This window comes from Pipistrellus hanaki, assembly GCF_964339955.1.
Source record: "Pipistrellus hanaki genome assembly, chromosome: 12".
NCBI lineage: Eukaryota > Metazoa > Chordata > Mammalia > Chiroptera > Vespertilionidae > Pipistrellus > Pipistrellus hanaki.
The window spans coordinates 1,422,606-1,441,399 of NC_140514.1; the positions used below are offsets into that span (position 1 = coordinate 1,422,606).

The 18,794-nt window shown below is 60.8% G+C and overlaps 1 protein-coding gene across 1 annotated transcript; it reads right to left on the minus strand.

The window, feature by feature from the left end:
- Nucleotides 1-1,316: 1,316 nt before the first annotated feature.
- On the minus strand, nt 1,317-11,539 carry CYS1 (cystin 1). Its single transcript, XM_084900118.1, has 3 exons — nt 10,671-11,539; nt 3,897-3,949; nt 1,317-2,806 (listed from the first exon to the last, which is right to left on the minus strand). Exons 1-3 carry the CDS (start codon nt 10,998-11,000, stop codon nt 2,701-2,703), a joined length of 489 nt encoding a protein of 162 aa, XP_084756244.1. The 5' UTR covers nt 11,001-11,539; the 3' UTR covers nt 1,317-2,700.
- Between the last annotated feature and the right edge of the window lie 7,255 nt (nt 11,540-18,794).

An 18,794-nucleotide genomic window follows, 5' to 3' on the forward strand; every position in this document is an offset into this window, starting at 1 on the left:
GTGGCCCCGTGGCCCTCCTCGAGCTCTTCCTGAGCCAGCAGGTGGGAGGGAGGGAGCCTCAACCCAGGCTCAGAGGTGCCGCGGCCCCGTCTTCACTCTGCTCCTGGGGTACGTTCTCTCTCGCACCCACTCGGGCTGGGCTTTGCACCCGCGTCCCCTTAAAGGAGCTGCTGTGGGTATTGCCAGGGACGTGTGAGTCAGGTCTCTGCCCTCCTCATATTTGTCCAAAACTACCAGGCTCCTCATCTCCCAGCACTAGATTTTCTCACAGTTGACTCCCTTGTCTTTGAAAAGAACAGTAAGTCCTGGCTGGTGTGGCTCAGTGGGTAGAGCGGCCTGGGGACTGATGGTTCCTGGGTTCGATTCCAGTCAAGGATAATGCCTGGGTTGCAAGCTTGATCCCCAGTGTGGGGCATGCAGGAAGCAGCCGATTAGTTGTTCTCTCATCATGGATGTATCTCCCTCTCCCTTCCTGTCTGAAATCAATAAAAATAGACTTAAACCAGCAAGACCACCCTCAGGGTGTCAGGTGCAGCTGGAGCCGCCCTGGCCTCTGAGCTCACTTGGCATTCAGTCAGTCCTCTTGGCTCGGGGCCTCCCAGAGCCCCATCCTGGGATGTGATGGTGGCAAAGACACACAGGTGTGACTCGTGGGCCACGCTGGTCCTGGTCACGTGTGTGCATGTGTGTGCAGGCGTGCTGGGGAGGCGAGATCCTCATGGGCTTTGCATTTAGCAGTCCGCCTGGACGTCTCCCTCCGCCCCTGCTCTGGGCGGCGGCCACAGGTTGTGAGAAATGGAATGCCAGCTCCTTTTAAAAGAAGCACTTGTGCCGAAACCAGTTTGGCTCAATGGATAGAGCGTCGGCTTGGGGACTGAAGGGACCCGGGTTTGATTCTGGTCAAGGGCATGTACCTTGGTTGCAGGCATAATCCCCAGTAGGGAGTGTGCAAGAGGCAGCTGATCGATGACTCTCTCTCATCGATGTTTCTAGCTCTCTATCTCTCTCCCTTCCTCTCTGTAAAAACTCAATAAAATATATTTTAAAAAAAGAAGAAGAAGAAGAAGCAGCAGCAGCACTTGTGCCCTGGCCGGTGTGGCTCACTTGGCTGGAGCACTGTCCTGGACACCACAAGGCTGTGGGTTCAATTCCCGGTCAGGGCGTGTCCCTAGGTTTCAGGCTGGGTCCCCAGGATGGGTGCATGTGGGAGGGGCGGATGTATGTCTCTCACATTGATGTTTCTCCCTTCCTCTTTCTAAAATCAAGCATCTGTGGGTGAGGACTTAAAAAAATAACGAAAATATTAAAAGCGTGTGTATTACTAAAATAGGAACGGCTTTAATCATTGTACCAAAGGAAGGGTTTGGGCATGGGTGAGAAGCAGCTCCGGTTGTGGGGGTTCTGGCCCTCCCTCCCGGCTCCATGGCTCCGTCCTGACTCCGGAGAAGAGACCTCCCGGCTATGGACCCTCTGGTCAAAGGTCCTCTCGCCAAAGCAGCCAAGTTCCCGGAAACACCCGTTTGCCCGATGGCACGGACTGTGGGTCTGTCCGGTAAGATGCTCTTGCAGCCAAAACTAGTTGCGGACTGAAGGGTCCCGGGTTTGATTCCGGTCAAGGGCATGTACCTTGGTTGCAGGTACATCCCCAGTGGGGGGTGTGCAAGAGGCAGCTGATCCATGTTTCTCTCTCATCGATGTTTCTAACGCTCTATCCCTCTCCCTTTCTATTAAAAATCAATAAAATATATATTTTTAAAAGAAACTTTTTTTAAAAAAGAATAGTCTCTTCTACCCCTATCTTGCTTAATCGTTTAAAAAAAAAAGATGCTCTTGCGTCTGCCGGCCACGCCAGGAGGCCGTTGTGCTGGTGGTCAATGCGGGACTGGCTGGGACCGCTTCCGGCTTCTGCAAGAACCGGTCCCCGCCACGTGCCCTCAGCAGCATCCGGCCCTGACCACTCCTCTCCCTGCGCTTCCGCTTCCGCTGCTGGGAGCACCACACCTGGCCACGCCGGAAGTCCCGCCTCCCCGTCTTCCCGGCATGCTGCAGTGCGGGCCCTTCCTCGGTGGAGGGCGTCCTGGGCCAGGCCGCTGTGCGCCTCGAGGCTGAGGCCCCGCGGGCGCTGGCAGGTGAGGCCGGCGGCCTGAGGCCTGGCCGGGGGGCGGGGAGCCCCTCCTGGGGGCAGTTCCGGGCCCAGGGCGGGTGCTCCTCAGCAGGAGGGGGCAGTTCCCAGGGGGGCGGGGACCAGAGGAGCCGGGAGCCTGGAACAGTACGAGCCCGGGTTGTCACTGTGGGCAGAGCCGCCAGCACTCTCTTCCCGGAGAGGGAAACAGGCCGCGAGGGCAGGATCAGAGCTGCCCCGGCCCCGGCCCCATCCCCGTGCTGTCCCTCCGGGAGTCAGCCTCCCACGCAGGTTCCTTCAGTCCTGCCCCTCGCGGGGGTGGGGGCCCGCAGCGTGGTCTCGCCGGGAGCCCGTTAGAAACGTGGGCTCGGAGGCCCCCACGGTCCCACCGGGTCAGAGTCTGCGTTTGGACCGCATCTCCGGGACAGTCACCGCCTCCAGGACAGTCACCGCAGAGCCCAGGCGACTCCCTGTGCCGGCGCCCAGGCCCCCTGGCAGCAGGCACCTGAGGCGGGTGGGCAGGTCGGTTTGAAGCCCGTGGTGGCTGTGTGGCCCGGGTTCCCGGAGCCGGCCGGGCCTCAGTGGCAGTACTCCTGCTCGATGCTGGCCATCAACTCCTCCTCCGAGCCGTCGTACACGATGACCGACCGCCTCTCCGGCCGCTGGTGGCCGCTGCCCGGGGCTCTGTGGGCCAGAGCAGACACGGCGTCAGGAGGCAAGACATGGCCTCGGAGCCCCGTCTCTCCTGGGAAACCGCCCGGGGATTCTGATCACCCGGGACCACACCAGGAAGCCCTGCCCTGGGGACCCCTCCCGCACTCGCCCTCGCCCGGAGCAGGCCTAGCCCTGCCTGCCTCCAGCCAGGGCCCGGGCGCTCAGGGCGAGGCCGGGGCGGAGGGCCCAGTTCCAGTCCCGGCCCCGCCCCGAACGAGCTCAGTGGCCTTCCTTTTCCTCTGAAAGGAGCTGTGCACAGGTTCCTGCGGAGGCAGAAAGGAGGAGAATGCATGGACGCCTGTAACAGCCTGCCCTTGGCAAGTGTGGGCAGGGGCGCCACAGCCCGATTCTCCCTGCCCGCACACCTCCGGGGTCCCACAGGAGCTGCTGGGGGGGACCAGGGGGGACCCCTCCACACGCCAGCCTGAGGGTGAGCCGCGATGCCAATGCCGTGTCTACGTGGAGCGTGGCACCTGGGAGTGCTGGGCAGAGAGGTCCCAGCAAAGCCCAACACCGCCCGTCCGTGCGGTCCCCTCGGGGGCTCGCGGGAGGTGGCCAGGGCGAGGAATACGGAATGGAGCAGGCACCTCAGAGACCCCAAGGGCACAGGGTCTCCTGAACAAGCCAGAGGGGACCAGGCAGCCCGCTGTCCCGCAGGGGTCCCAGGGCGTCAGTTCGGGGTCCTCAGGGGACCCCTTTCGGGGGGATAAGTGTGTTTTCCTGGGACTAGAGGGGCCCCAGTGCTCTGGGCAGTCATCTCCCAAAGGCCAAGGTGGGCGGCTCATCCTGAGTGACAGGTGCGGCTGCGACCGGGAGGGGCGGGTCCCGGACGCCTGAGTGACGGGTCAGGCTCTTCAGGAGGGTCCCAGCTGCTGGACCGGGAGGGTCTGCGCTGTCCCAGGCTGGGGCCTGTTCCCCCCCTCCCCCCACGAGCCAGAGCTTTGCATTCTAAGGGGAGCTGCGCGGGATGAGCTGGGTCCGGGGACATGGGCCTGGAGGCTGAGGGCAGGGGGAGCCCTCAGAAGAGCCGGAGCCCGGCAGCAGTGACTCCCGGACTTACTGGGGTGCGCCGCTGCTCTCCGGGTGGTCTTCGGCACTGCACTCGGGGGACACCTTGAGGAGGACAGAAGGGAGAGGCATCAAAGGGTGACCGCTGTCGAGCCTCCCCCCGCTCCTGCTTCCTGTGACCCCGATGGCCGCCGCATCCAGCCCTCAGGACCGGGCACCATCCCTCTGCGTGTGTCACCCAGGACCGGCACCATCCCTCTGCGTGTGTCACCCAGGACCGGCACCATCCCTCTGCGTGTGTCACCCAGGACCGGCACCATCCCTCTGCGTGTGTCACCCAGGACCGGCACCATCCCTCTGCGTGTGTCGCCCAGGACCGGCACCATCCCTCTGCGTGTGTCGCCCAGGACCGGCACCATCCCTCTGCGTGTGTCACCCAGGACCGGGCACCATCCTTCTGCGTGTGGACACGGTGGCCCTCCGTGTCCACGGGTGTTGCATCCAGATCCAACCCAGGGGTCCAGATAGAAGGAGTGCCTCAGGTAGCTGAGTGCGCTGTGTAGCAGGCTGCGGTGTTGTGTGCGCTGAACACAGTCAGGCTTTTTCTCATCATCATTCCCCAACAGCACAGCCTAACGACTGTTTGCACAGAGTTTACGTGGTATTAGGTGTGATAGGTAATGCGGTGATGGTGGTTGGCAAACTGCGGCACGCGAGCGACAGGCAGCTCTCTGGCCCCTTGAGTGTGGCTCTTCCACAAAAGACCACGGCCTGGGCGAGTCTATGTTGAAGAAGTGGCGTTAGAAGAAGTTTAAGTTTAAAAAAATGTGGCTCTCCATAGAAATGTCAATCGTTGAACTGTTGATATTTGGCTCTGTGGACTAATGAGTTTGCCGACCACTGGTCTGAAGTATTTGTGAAGTTATACACAAACACTACACCATTTTAAAGAAGGGACTAGAACATCTGAAGGGTGTGGTGTCTGCAGGGACCCTGAAACCAACCCCCATGGGCACCGACGGACGACCGGACCACTTTTCTTAAGAAAGTGTATTCTCATTTTCCTCCGGTTATAGTCAGTATTGCTCTGTATTCGTTTCAGGTGTACAGCCTAGTGGTTAGGTAATCGCATTTTACAGAGTGTGCCTCCTGCTATTTATGGTACCCACCTGGCCCCACGCACAGCTGTTCCTATGACTGTAGTCCCTACGTTGTACTTAACATTCCCGTGTCTGTCTGTAGCTGCCCATCTGCACTTCTCTCCATCCCTTCTCCCCTCCCCCAGCCCCCAGCAGCCATCACTTTCTTCTGTGTGTCTAGGAGTCTGTTTCTGTTTTGTTTTTTTATATGGCTCTTTAGATCCACATATATATGAAATCCTGGGATTTGTCTTTCTCTGACTTGTTTCACTTAGCATAGCACCCTGTGTCCCTGCTGCCGGAAACAGTTCAGAGCCCATTCTTGGTTAGGGCCGAGGAGCGTCCCATCGGGCCGAGGCACCCCAGCTTCTTCAGCTGCTGGTCCAGGGGTGGCCACGGGCTGTGTCTGCACCTGGGCTGTTGTAGGTGCTGCTGCAGTGAACACGGGCATACGCTCTTTGGAATCAGTATTTCAGGTTTCTTTGGGTATTTACCCAGAAGTGGAATCCTGGGTCACAAGGCAGGTCCGCTTTTAATTTGGGGGAAATTCGCACCAGCAGTGCACCAGCGTTCCCTCTCTGTGTCCTCACCAGCACAGGTGGCTTGTGGGTGAGGGCCGTTCCCACAGGGCGAGGTGGCCTCTCCCTGCCATGGCACCGTATGTTCGTCATGCACTTTGTTCGCCGGCCCGGCGGCGGACACGGGGTCGCCCCCGCCTTTGCGGTTGAGACTAACGCTCCCGGGAACGTGGGTGCACAGGACTCCGTGCGAGACGGGCCTCCGGTCCCCGTGGGCTGCCTGAAGGCTGTCTCCTTGGCCCGGATGTATCCTCAGGGGCCACAGAGAATTTAAACAACACCTGTACCCTCGCTCCCTTCAGCTGTGGCTGTGAGGCCTCAGCTCCCGCTCGCCGGTTTCTGCTGGGCCGGCTTTTGCTGTCCCCGGGGCGGCTGTTCCTTTCGCCACCAGGTTTGGTGGGGGTTGTTACAGTACGGTCTCTCCCAGCAGGACAGCGGGGGAAAGCACACGGTGGGATCAGACTTCGGCACAGACAGCGGCTGGCGCACCATCACACCGTGGACTGGACCCCTGAGGCTGCGTTCAGAAGGTGGGCACACTCTCCTCAGGAACTCCCTGCCGCCCTCTCCGATGGGATGGGCGTTAGGCCCTCCCAGACCTACAGCTTACAGAAGATGCAAGGGGAGCCTGGTGGGCAGCGGAGACACAGCGGCCCCTGGTGGCTGCTCCAGGCCCTGGGCAGACACAAGTGTCCGCCGCCAGACAGCTGGCAGAATGCCACCGGGAGGTCAGACAGCTGGACCCCAAGGAGGGTGGAGCCGGGGCTGGGGTGTGGGGACCTGGCTGAGCTCAGGGAGGGCGCCGTGTCTGGGCGGGGTGGAGACATGTTCTCACTTGAAATCCTGCCCTAGATGGTTTGGCTCAGTGGATAGAGCGTCGGCCTGTGGACTGAAGGGCACAGGTTTGATTCCGGTCAAGAGCACACGCCCGGGCTGTTGGCTTGATCCCCAGTGGGGGGCATGTAGCATGTAGGAGGCGGCCGATCCATGATTCTCATCATTGATGTTTCTCTCTCTCTCTCCCTCCCTTCCTCTCCAGTCATTGATCAGCTACCTCTTGCACACCCCCTACTGGGGATATGCCTGCAACCAAGGTACATGCCCTTGACTGGGATCGAACCCGGGACCCTTCATTCCGCAGGCTGACGCTCTATCCACTGAGCCAAACCGGTTTCGGCTAATAAAAAAAATATTTTAAAACACATAAATCCCATGGAGGCACTGTACAACCACACCCAACAGGAGGGGTGGGGTAAGATGATCTCTGAACGTCTCATCTGACTTCTTACAAGAGAGTGTGTTTTTAGAACAGTGAAATATCAATAGTTAATTTTAGAAAATCCACTGCATATCTTACCAGAATGTATTCTATCCCGCTGCTTCTGCTAAGAGTTCCCCCCTTAGCCCTCGACACTGGTGTATGCATATACAGCGAGGGGAAGTAGGTTTACAGCTGTTCGTGGGAAAATAACACAATAACAATAAGTAACAAGACAGGAAAGTGCTGGGCGCACTCACACGGAGAGCCTGCCTCCGCACGCCCTGTCTGCGCGCGCCTGTCAGCTGAGGAGCGCGGTCACAGAGCAGGAGTCTGCAGGGCACAGTCCCGTAGGTTTGACATGTGGATACACCTGTTAACCCCTCACTGCAATGCACATACTAAGTGAGCTCTGTGTGGCCGCCCTCCTTCCTCCCGCCTCCACCTCCTGCCTCCTGCCGCCTCCTTCATCTCCCACCTCCCACTCCACCTCCTTCCCTCCCGCCTCCACCTCCACCTCCACCTCCACCTCCCACCTCCCACCTTCTGCTGCCTCCTTCATCTCCCACCTCCCACCTCTACCTCCTTCCCTCCTGCCTCCACCTCCACCTCCCACCTCTACCTCCCACCTCCACCTCCCACCTCCCACCTTCTGCTGCCTCCTTCATCTCCCACCTCCCACCTCTACCTCCTTCCCTCCTGCCTCCACCTCCACCTCCCACCTCTACCTCCCACCTCCACCTCCTGCCTCCCGCCTCCCACCTCCACCTCCCACCTCCCACCTTCTGCTGCCTCCTTCATCTCCCACCTCCCACCTCCACCTCCTTCCCTCCCACCTCCACCTCCCACCTCTACCTTCTTCCCTCCTACAACTACCTTCCACCTCCACCTCCACCTCCACCTCCTGGCAGCCAAGGGTCGGCTTCCCATCCCTGCAGGTGCTCTCCCTGAAGCCTAGCTGCTGGGCTCGCACACGGAGCACCCTTCCTGTCTGGCTTCCTTCAGTCTGCATCGCGGTTCTGAGGTCCAGCAGGTGGCATGGCTCAGGAGTTCTCTTTTCCATGAAGGCCAGGTTTGGGTTGTTTTAGGTTTCACTGTGGACAGCGAACACCTCCAGCGGAGAGAACAGGACTGGGTTCCGGGTACCTTACTCCCAGCCTCAGCTCATCGGGTGCGGCCCTCTCACCAGCAGAGGGCGCTGTTGCCCGCACTTACAGGCCTCTCGCAGAGGCTGTGGGGCCAGGGGGACAGCTGTTTTACAAGTTGCTAAAATGAGGACGCACTTTTGGAAGGAGGCTCTGACTCTGAGACCACCGTCCCAGGGCCTCTGCCTCCCCCCAGACCTGCCTTCAGGGACGTGTTTCCAAAGAGAGAGAAAGTCGGGAGAACCTGGGAAGCTAACAGGGCGGGACTGGAGGAAAGTGACGATAAATTACACTCACATGGAGTGTTACCACTTGTTAAAGCACATTCACACCCTGGTCTGTGTATCTCAGTGGTTAGAGCATCGGCCCCTGCACCAAAGGGCCATGGGTTCGATTCCCGGTCAAGAACACTTACCTGGGTTGCAGGTTCAATCCCTGGCCCCAGTCGGGGCACCTGCAGGAGTCAACCAATCATATTGACGTTTCTCCCTCCCTCCCTTCCACTCTCTCTAAAAATCAATGGGGAAAAATGTCCTCGGATCAGGAATAACAACACAGAACAAAAAGCACACTCACATATATTTTCAAATACTTCTCCTCAGCCTGCAGCCGGTGAACACTCCCTGAGTGCTGAGCGGGTGGCTGTGCTCCCTCCTGGCTGTGCTCCCCGACCAGATCCTGCTCCCAGAGGGATGATCTGGCGTGGCTCCGGTCCCGGGAGGTTGGGGGCGGGCAATCACTGTGCTGGGCCCCACGGCCTCTAATATAAATGCCAAGCAGCCCTAGGCGGTTGCTAAGGTCCCTTCACCTTAGCAATCTGGGTTCTCAAACTCTCAGGAAAGCAGAGGGGCCCTCGCCTATTGGGCTCAGTGGACAGGTTAGAGGGCCTGGATTCGATTCCGGTCAAGGGTATGTACCTCGATTCTATGCTCAGCCCCCGGCCCCAATTGGGGCGTGTAAGGAGGTAACCAATCGATATGGTTCCTTCACATCAGTGTTTTTCCCTCCCTGTCTCTTCTTCTCCCTCTCCCTCTCCCTCTCCCTCAGCTTCGATGGAAAGGTATCCTCAGGTGAGGATTAACCAAAAACCAAGAAGCCAAAGGGCCCTGCCCACCAGCTCCTGGGCGGCAGAGTCCGGCGAGAACCGGCGGGGGTGGCCTTGGGCTGAGCTGCCCTCCCTGTGCGGCTCCAGGTACTGGCACGGAGCGTCTCCATGCTGGCCGCACCTCTGCCGCCCTCGCACCAGCCTGTAGGTTAGGGCTCGTCCCAGCCCCCTGGGAACCCGGACTCCTGGGCCACGTTTTGGCAGCATCTCCGAGCAGTGCCCACCCAGCCACATCCTGTCCACTTCACTCTGCACCTTCCCGTGCCCCCAGGCCCGGCACCCGGCCCCTCCACGCCAGCTTCCTCTGACCACGGTCAGCACCCAGCCCCCCGTGTCCCCGCCACCAGGCCGCCGTGGCCTCTGCACACGGGGTTCCCTGCCCCAGGGCTCCCTCTGCTGTCTGCCAGACTCAGGTGAGCCTGTCCTGGAGGCCGGCCCGGCTCCCCAGGCTCAGCTGCTCCTCCTGCTCAGCTGCTCCCTTTTTAATTTATTTTTATTGATTTCAGAGGGAGAGGGAGCAGGAGAGAGACATCAGTGATGAGAGAGAATAACTGATCGGCTGCCTCCTGCACGCCCCACACTGGGGATAGAGCCGGAAATCCAGGCCTGTGCCCTGACCGGGAATCCAACCATGACCTCCTGGCTCAGAGGTCAGCGCTCAGCCACGGAGCCAGCCTCGGGCCCTGCAGATGGAGACCGCACTGTACCCCGTCCTGCCTGCAGCTCCCCTCTCCCCCACCCCGTCAGACTGCGGCTTCTCCGGACAGGGACGCGCCCTCTGGTGCCTCTCCCCAGAGCTCCGCCGGCCCAGCAGGAGCCCCCAGGGCCCTGAGCGGCCGTAGGAGGGTGAGGCGGCCCTGCCCGGAGCTGGCACCCAGCGGCTTGGGGGCGGGTCCATGCTGCTTTCACGTCTGAAGTCCCAGCCACCAGAACGCTGCCTCCATGGAGCCAGGATTTCCCACGTCTCCCCCGCGTCTCCCCGTCCGTTACCTAAGCGCCCTGATGCGGCCTGAGGGCCTGTGGGCCGGGCCAGGCTACCGAACCGAACCGCAGGCGCCGGGAGGGCAGCGGCGGGGAGGGCGGACGGACAGGAGGCGGGTCTGGGCTGTCCGGGCTGGGCCGGCCCTGACTCCCCTCCCTCCGGGCGGTGGTTTCAGGGCCCCACCGCCGAGGGGTGCGGGCGGGTGGGGTGCGTGCGGGGAGGGCCGCCTGCAGCTCCGCGCCCGGAGCCGCCCGGGGAGTGTATGGGGGCACCCCGCCCGCACCCAGTGTGTGTATGGGGGGCGGGGGGGCTGGGAGGCGCGGGGCTGGCAGAGCGGAGCGGGGACACGTCCCCGGGGAGGAAGGCGGGTCTGGGCACGAAAGCCCCAGACCGTTTGGGGGAGGCCTGTCCCCGGTAAGCGGCTCCCAGCATCCCCCCAGCGGAGGCGGCACCCGGAGGGGACAGGCTGTGGCCGCGGGGTGCGTGTGCGGGTGGTGAGCGTGCCGCCGGGGCCGCGGGGGGCGGCGGGGAGGACCGGGGCCGCGGGGGGCGGCGGGGAGGACCGGGGCGGCGGGGGGGGGGGCCGGGACGGCCGGGGACTCGGGGCGCAGACACTCACCCGGCTCCCCGCGCCGGCGGCGGGCGGGGGGCGCGCCGGGCGCCGCGGGGCCGGCTCCCCCGGGGCCCAGGCCGCGGACTCGGCCAGCAGCTGGTCCAGCAGGCGCAGCGTCTCGTCCCGGCCGTCGGGGGGCGCTGTGGGGCCGGGGGCCGGACCCGCCGCTGCCGCCCCCGCGGCCTCGGGGACCTCCCCCCAGGCCTCCGCCACCGCCGTCTCCGGGGCCCCCGCCGGCGCCGAGTCCGGGGCCGCCCCGCCCGGGCCCGCCGGCCGGCTGTCGGGGCCGCGGAGGCGCCGCAGGGCCCGGCCGCTCCGGCTGCTGCCGCTGCCCATGGTGCCCCCGCCCGCCGCGCTCACAGCCGCCGGGGCGCGGGCGGGGCCGCGGCGGCGCGGCCGGGGATGGGAGCGCTGGTTTGGGGGTGCCGCTGGTTTTGGGGTGCCGGGCAGGGTGGATCCGAGTCGGGTAGCGGTGGGCGGGGCCACGAGGGCGGGGCGGGGTGACCGGGTGGGGCACTGGGGCCGGGTGACCGCCTCCTTCCCCCGCTATGCACCCCTCTCCCTCCTGCTCAAAACCTCATCCAGAAGCAGCCCCGGCCCTGGCCGGTGTGGTTCAGTGGGTAGAACGCGGGCCGTTCTGGGCCAAGGGCGCGCACCTCAGTTGCAGGCTCCTCCCCAGCCTGAGCCCTGGTCAGGCAACCAATCCCTGTGTCTCTCACACCCATGTTTCTCTCTGTCTCTCCCCCTCCCACTCGCTCTAAAAATCAATGGAAAACATCCTCGGGTGAGGATTAAAGAAGTGAAGTAATCACGATTGGGAAAGAAAAAAACTGTGAAAGAGGGAGACAGAAAAAGCATCCTCTCCCCCCAGGAAAAAAGCAAAGGGAACCGAGCAGCTACTGGTCATGATTCATCCTGGCTTTGGCCGTGGGCAGTAAAGAGAGAAAGAGAGAACATGCTGTTGTCTTTAAGTGACCGCAGTGACGGCGAACAGGAGCAGCCTGGGGAGGTGACAGTCACGCTGTCTTTCTCGGACTGGGCTGCTGCCCCCCCTTCCTCACCCTGCACCCCCCTTCCCTCCCCGAAGCTGGGCGCTCAGGCCTGGGCTTCACCCTCACGTCCTGACTCGACGTGAGCCCAGTGCAGACTGGGCAGCCCGCGCCGGCCGGCCCGGACATTCGGGGGCGGCCTTAGCCTCAGGCCCGCGGCAGTGGGGAAGACGTGGGATCAGGTCCAGAGCCTCTCGGTTGTATTATCGAGAGGCCAGGACGTGTTTCTAACCTCCGGCCTGCCTTTCTCTTCCCTTTGGACGCGCTGTCCAGCCAGGCGGGGGGAGGAGGCGGGCCAGAGACACGATTTGGTATCGTTTGGGGTGCTGAGCCCCAGATGCGGGAAGCCGTGGGTACCAGGTTTCTCTTTAAGAAAAACAAACCTCCTCTGGAAACTCTTTCAGCCTGGAAAACAGTGTTCAGATGGAAAATTTTTTCCTGAACGAAGTTCAACTAAGTTTAATCATTTAAAGGAAAACATGCCTCAGTGCTGGCAGAGGGAGGCTGGTCACGTGACTGCCGTGCAACTGGCTCCCGCCTCCGGGCAGGCTGGCCTCCCAGGGCGTGGATTTCCTGACCCCTCGGACCCACACCCGTTCCCCAGACGCATCCCGGTGGCTCCCCAGCTCCCCGAGAGGGTGCCACGCCCGTGTTCTCTCCACCCTGAGAGCACCCGTCCAATCAGCCCCATTGGACACCGGCTTCCGGCAGACTCTCACCCAGACACTCATACCAGAGAGTGTCAGGAGCTCCCTGAGCAAACAGCCTGCTCACCAGCTCCCTGGCCAAGGCCGCCCCAGGAATAAACAAGAACCCTTTGTCCCGGAGGATAGCCAAGCCCCGGGAATATGGGACATTGAAAATAGGATCTAATCCCTCTTTTTTTAAAAAAATATTTTTTATTGATTTCAGAGAAGAAGGGAGAGAGAAAAACATCAGTGATGAGAGAGAATCATGGATCAGCTGCCTCCTGCACGCCCTACACTTGGGGATCAAGCCCCTACCCCGGGCCTGTGCCCTGACCAGGAATGGAACCGTGACTTCCTGCTTCAGAAGTCAACCACTGAGCCACACCGGCCAGGTGGGGTCTAATTCCCCTTAACACATTGGGCACCAGTAGTTTCATTGCTGGCTTACCCAGTGGCCAGATAAGTTTCTACTGAACGAGTACAAAAACAAGTTTTACAGAGGACCACACTTTAAAGAGCATCAGCTTGTAAGAACGCGTAATAAATAACTTCGAGATGCAATGGGTATCTCATTTTAAGGCCTGCCTTTAACGTTTCTGTAAAACACCGTGTGATGTGAAAACGAGAATGCTCGTGACCCGCCCGCAGTGTGTTAAGCAAGCACCCGGCGGGGACACCTGGCCCGCGGGGAGGTGGCTGCTGAGGGGGTGAGGACGAGGCCCCGGTGGGAGCTGTCTGCCTGACGCCCCGAAAGTGCGAATTTCCTTGCAATGAACTAGTCACTTCAGGGGAGAGCTGCAGCTGGTGGTACTCAGAGCAGGAAGTGTCCCCGAGTGGTATTTCCCTTGGCAACTGGACTAGCCTGGCATCTGCTCCTTACCACGGCCTGGGACCAGCCGCCCCCTTATAGCACTGCCAGCGCCACCCCAGCAGAGCCCCCTCAGTGCCCGTCTTCAGGCCCCCGCCCCGCCCTGCACCCAGCCTCTGTGATGTGCCCGGCCCTGGCCGCCCCTTGGCCATGCCTCGCGGGGCAGGGTGCGGGCTGGGCATGGCTGCTGCAGAGCGCTGGGCCCGCGCTCAGTGAGGAGTGAGGTCGGGAGAGAGGCAGCGGTTTCCATGTTGGCGCTCAGGGTAACCGGAGCGCGGGCTGGCGTGTGCGCGGCCGCGTCTCCTGTAACCACCTGGTCTCCGGGCACAGCGGCCCGGCTTTGCGTCTGGTCTCGGGGTCCCTCACAAGAGCCCACACTGTCCACGGAGGACGACGGGGGAGGTGCGGAACCCACACTCTGGCGCAGAGGAGTTGGCATGTGACATCGGGATTGCTGGGCCCAGAGCAGCGCCCTGTTGGTTCTGCTGCTCGGGACAGCCTGCCTAGCCAGCAGGCGGCGTGAAACCTGGGCGGAGGGGCCTGGCCGGGGGCTCGGTGCTTAGAGCGCCGGCTGGCCAGCAGTCCAAAGGGTGCTGGGCTCAGCTTCGGTCAAGGGCATGCTCCTCCCCAGCCCTGGTCAGGCTCATGCAGGCGGCAGCCAATCGATGTGTTTCTCTCACGTCGATGTTTCTCTCTGGCTTTCCCTTCCTCTTCCGCTCTCTAAAAATCAGTGGGAAAACATCCTCGGGTGAGGATTAACAACAACAACAACAACAAAATAATAATAAAAATGAAAACCTATGCGTAGTAGAAGAAGCACATTTATCCTCCTGCTTTTCTTTTAAAGTCACCATTTCTACTGGGCCTCCTGGGCACGTGCCAGCCCCAGGCCCTGGGCGGTGCTGTGCTCCCAGCTGAGTGACCAGCACCGCCCGCGGGCGCCCTTGCGGCACCAGGGACCCGGAGGGCTGGGTACGTGGGTAAGGGGGGGTCAGAGAGCAGGAGGAGCATCCTTCCCGATCTGAAAGGCCAGCCGGCCGCACACACTGCCTCCAGGCCCCAAGAGGGTGGTTTATTTCGCTCACAATCTGGTTCTTGGTGTTAACGTTACAGTGATCACAACGCCATGGTAACCTGAGGCCTGGGCCCACACAGCCTCCTTTTCCGGGTGCCTGTGTGTTTAAGGGAATGGACAGGTGCCTGGCGGGTGTGGCTCAGTGGGTCCAGGTCGTCCATGGGCCAGGAAGTCCCGGGCACATGCCCGGATTGAGGGCTGGATCCCCAGGAGGGTGTGTGCAGGAGGCAGCCAATCCTTGCAGCTCTCTCATTGATATTTCCCTCTCTCTCTTCCTCTCCACCTAAAAATCAATAAAAAGATTTAAAAGAGAGAGAGAGGGGACAGTTAGAGCTGAAGATGGAGTGTTTAGATCAGGGGCCAGGTCCAGCTCCTACCTGGTCCTGGTCCTGGTTTTGGGTTTTCCAGTCCTCGCCTGAGGACATTCCCCGTGGATTTGTAGAGGGGGAGGGGGAGGGGGGACATGGATTGGTTTCATCGGCACGGGCACCTGGCACCAGGGATTGAACCTGCAGCCCAGGTAAGTATCCTTGACTCGCAATTAAACCCGAGACCCTTCAGTGCTGGGGCCGGTGCTCTAACCACTGAGGACACGGGCCAGGCTCCGCCTGCTTTTATAGGTGAAGCTCACTGGATGCCCCCACCCCGTGGGGAGCCTCTGGCGGGTTTTGTTGTGGAACACGAGGGCCGGAGGTGGGGGGGGGGGTTCTATTCAAAAACAGAATGCGCTGTTGCAAGGTAGTTCACCCACTCGAAGCTCTGCCTCCGGGAGAGCTGTCTCGTCATCCCATTGAGTTCTGTCAGCCCACCCTGTATCTAGCTGCAGCTACAAAATGCTACGCTACTTTTTAACACTTGTTTATTTTTTAAAAATATATTTTATTGATTTTTTTACAGAGGGAAGAGAGAGGGATAGAGAAGTAGAAACATTAATGAGAAACATTGATCAGCTGCCTTCTGCACACCCCCTACTGGGGATGTGCCCGCACCTAGGTACATGCCCTTGACCGGAATCGAACCTGGGATCTTTCAGTCTGCAGGCTGACGCTCTACCCACTGAGCCAAACCAGTTGCGGCAACACTTTTTTATTTTTTAAATACATGTTTATTGATTTCAGAGAGGAAGGGAGAAGGGTAGAGAGATAGAAACATCAATGATGAGAGAGAGTCATTGATCAGCTGCCTCCTGCACGCTCCACACTGGGCCTGTGCCCTGACCAGGAATTGAACCGTGACCTCCTGGTTCATAGGTCGACGCTCAACCACTGAGCCACACCGGCCAGGCTACATTTTAACATTCAGCAAGAAATGACATCAGGACTGCGGCCCTGGAGACGCTGTGCCCTGTGACGACCTTACGGGACTGGGGAGGGCGGAGTGGCCGCTGCCGGGCTGCGTGTGCTGCAGAGCCTGACACGGCTGCAGGTGGTGTTTGCATTCGGGCTCGGTGAAAGCCCTGAGTCTCGCCCATTAGCCCCGCATGGCGAGGTTTCTCAGGAAGGAAAGCGAGTTAATATTAACCAGCTGCGAGCTTCAGTAACTTATTCCTGCCCTCATGCCTGCCCCGCGCACCCCCTGCGGCCCCGGAGAGCTGGTTAAGGTATAAAACCCAAAGTGAAAAGATTGTCGGAGGCGAGTCCGCTTCCCGCTTTTTAAATTCCTTCTTTGGTCTGGCCCAGAAGCCAGATCTGAGAGGCACCTGTACCTTCCTGCTTCGAGTTTCTCCCTTTTCTCAGAGATAAGATGTTAAAAGCACTTCCCTCCCCTTGTCCTTTCTCTTATTCAATTAGAAATAAGAGGGAGACAGCTTTCGGTGTCCAGTTTTACAAGGATCGACACTAGGAATATACTAAACAGTGGTTGAGCATCGATCAAAAAGTCACTGGTGCCAAAACCGGTTTGGCTCAGTGGATAGAGCATCAGCCTGTGGACTGAGGGGTCCCAGGTTTGATTCCGGTCAAGGGCATGTAACTTGGTTGCGGGTACATCCCCAGTGGGGGCTGTGCAAGAGGCAGCTGATTGATCACATCGATGTTTCTAACGCACTATCCCTCTCCCTTCCTCTCTGTTAAAAATCAATAAAATATATATTTTTTTAAAAATCACTGGTTCCACTGAAACCGGTTTGGCTCAGTGGATATAGTGTTGCGACGCCTGCAGACTGAAAGGTCCGACGTTCAATTCCGGTCAAGGGCACCTGGGTTGCGAGATCCATCTGGCTGCAGAGTCCACGTGTCCTGGCCCCTGGCCTTGGCCTCCGGCATCACGGAGCCACGCCAGCTAAGCCCAGCAGGCCGCTGCATGGGGTGCTGGGGGGCACCAGGAAAGCACGTGTCCCTTCCTCTGAGGAGCCTCTCCCAGACCAGGGAGCCCACCCCGGAGAGACCCAGTTCCTCTCCCAGCTGGCACCCGGGACCGCCCGCCTCCAGCGGCCAGCGGCGGGGAGATGTTTGAACGTGTGTGGCGCCTGCACCATTGCGATATGGGGCAGCATTCAGTCTCTCTGGTGCATCTGTCTCTGAGTCCAGATAAGATCTGGACCCCAGCTGCCCTTCCTGCAAACCTTGGTTTCCATGGTAACTGAGCTGCCAAGTCTTCCAGGCTCGACAGTGCCAGCACCACCAGCGTGGCCTCAGCTCCGAACGTCACTCCAGCAGTTCCCGAGGGGAGCCCTGTGGCGAGCGGGGCCCAGGCCGGTGGCCTGGCCGGGGAGGGAGACGCCTCTCTTCTCTTGGTCCTTTGCGGGCGCAGCCTGAGCTCCCAGCTGCCCACACTTCGCCCAGGCCTGGGCCAAGGAGACGCGGGGTCTGTCTCCGATCGGAGGAGCCCGGGAGACATGACAACAGGACCCAGGAGGGTCCCGGCAAGACTGGGGCGGGGGCGGGGGGGGCCCTAAGAAAGGCTGCAGGTTAGGGAATCCTGCTGCACCAAGTGAATGTCTTGCTTTTGTGAATGTACCATGTGTTAGCAGTAGAGGGCGCAGCTGCTCTGTGGAAACTGCTATCTTCTGAGTCTAAAATATTTTAAAATAAAAAGTTTTTAAAAGCGTGTATTTTTCTCCATGAAAATAAAAGGAGGCCCCGGCTCTCATCTCTGCTGCAACACTACTGTGAAATAATTCTGTCACGTGCCTGATCCACCTCCCACTGCCCTGTCTGTGGTGCAGCCATGTCACCCAGACGGCGGGCGAAGGTCCCCCGAGGCCACGGGGAGAGAGGACGGCTGGCCTCCTGCGGGAGATGTTCTAACCCTGACACCTGTTTGTGTTGGTTTCAGAGAGGAAGCGGAGACAGAAACAGTGGTGATGGGAGAGAATCGCTAACGAGCTGCCTCCTGCACGCCCTTCACGGGGGATTGAGCCTGCAACCCGGGCTGAAGTGCCCTGACGGGATGGGGAATCGAACCATGACCACCTGGTTCATAGGTCAAACCTCAGCCCCTGAGCCATGCCAGCTGGGCTGGACTAAATTCTCCCCCGTGTAAGAAGGTCTTAGGGGGGGGCTGGCAAAGGTGCCCCAGCTGATGGCACTGCTGGGTGCGGGCAGGGCAGGCGGGCAGGTGGACCACGGTGTCTGTCACGGCAGCCGGAGCCCTGACCAGAGCCTCTCCTCTCCGCCCGCTCTCCTCTGCGTGGAGGCCTGTCCCCTCGGGGCTCCCCGTGCAGCGGGAAGCCCTCCCCGGCAGCGAGGACCTGGACCGGCTTCCGGAGGGGCAGGGCGCAGGGGGCGCTACCCCGCTCAGTGCCCTGGGCTGTGGGCCTGGGAGGACTCGGGCTTCTGCTCTGGGGAGAGGAGATGGGAAGTCACAGAGTCAGGTTCGGCGCTGGGTGTGGAAGCCAGGCCACCGGCCCGTACATGCTCTGCCCACTGCACCCTCCGCCCCCTGCTTCCTGGAGCCCGTGCTTCCCACCCTCAGGGCGACCCTGCAGCTCCCGATAAGGGCACTGTCCTCTCGGGGCTCCCGCCCGCCCGCCCGCCCGGCCGGGCCCAGATAAGCCTCCTGGCCTGCCCACGCCCGCAGAGAAGGAACAGGGACCTCCCGTCTCATCTGGCTGCACTGCGGCCCGCCTGCTTCAGGCTGGGGAAGCAGCAGGTGGGAGGGTGTCCAGGTGCCGCTTGGAAACAAACTCTCAAGAAAGCCCCGGGGCCCCACCCCATCTCAGCTGCCACTTACTCAGGATTGCCACACCCGGGCACAGGGCCAGGTCTGCCAGACAAGCCCGGATGTGGGGAGGGAACCGCAGGCCTGGCTCCTCCAAGGGCCTTGCCCCAAAGCCACAGCCCCTCTTCCCTCCCGTGAGCCTCCGGGCTCTTGTGCAAGGTTTACAGCCCGTCTCACCAGCAGGGTTACGGGACAATTAATTTCACCAGCAGGGTTACGGGACAATTAATTCCGGTCAAGGGCATGCACCTTGGTTGCGGGCACATCCCCAGTAGGAGGTGTGCAGGA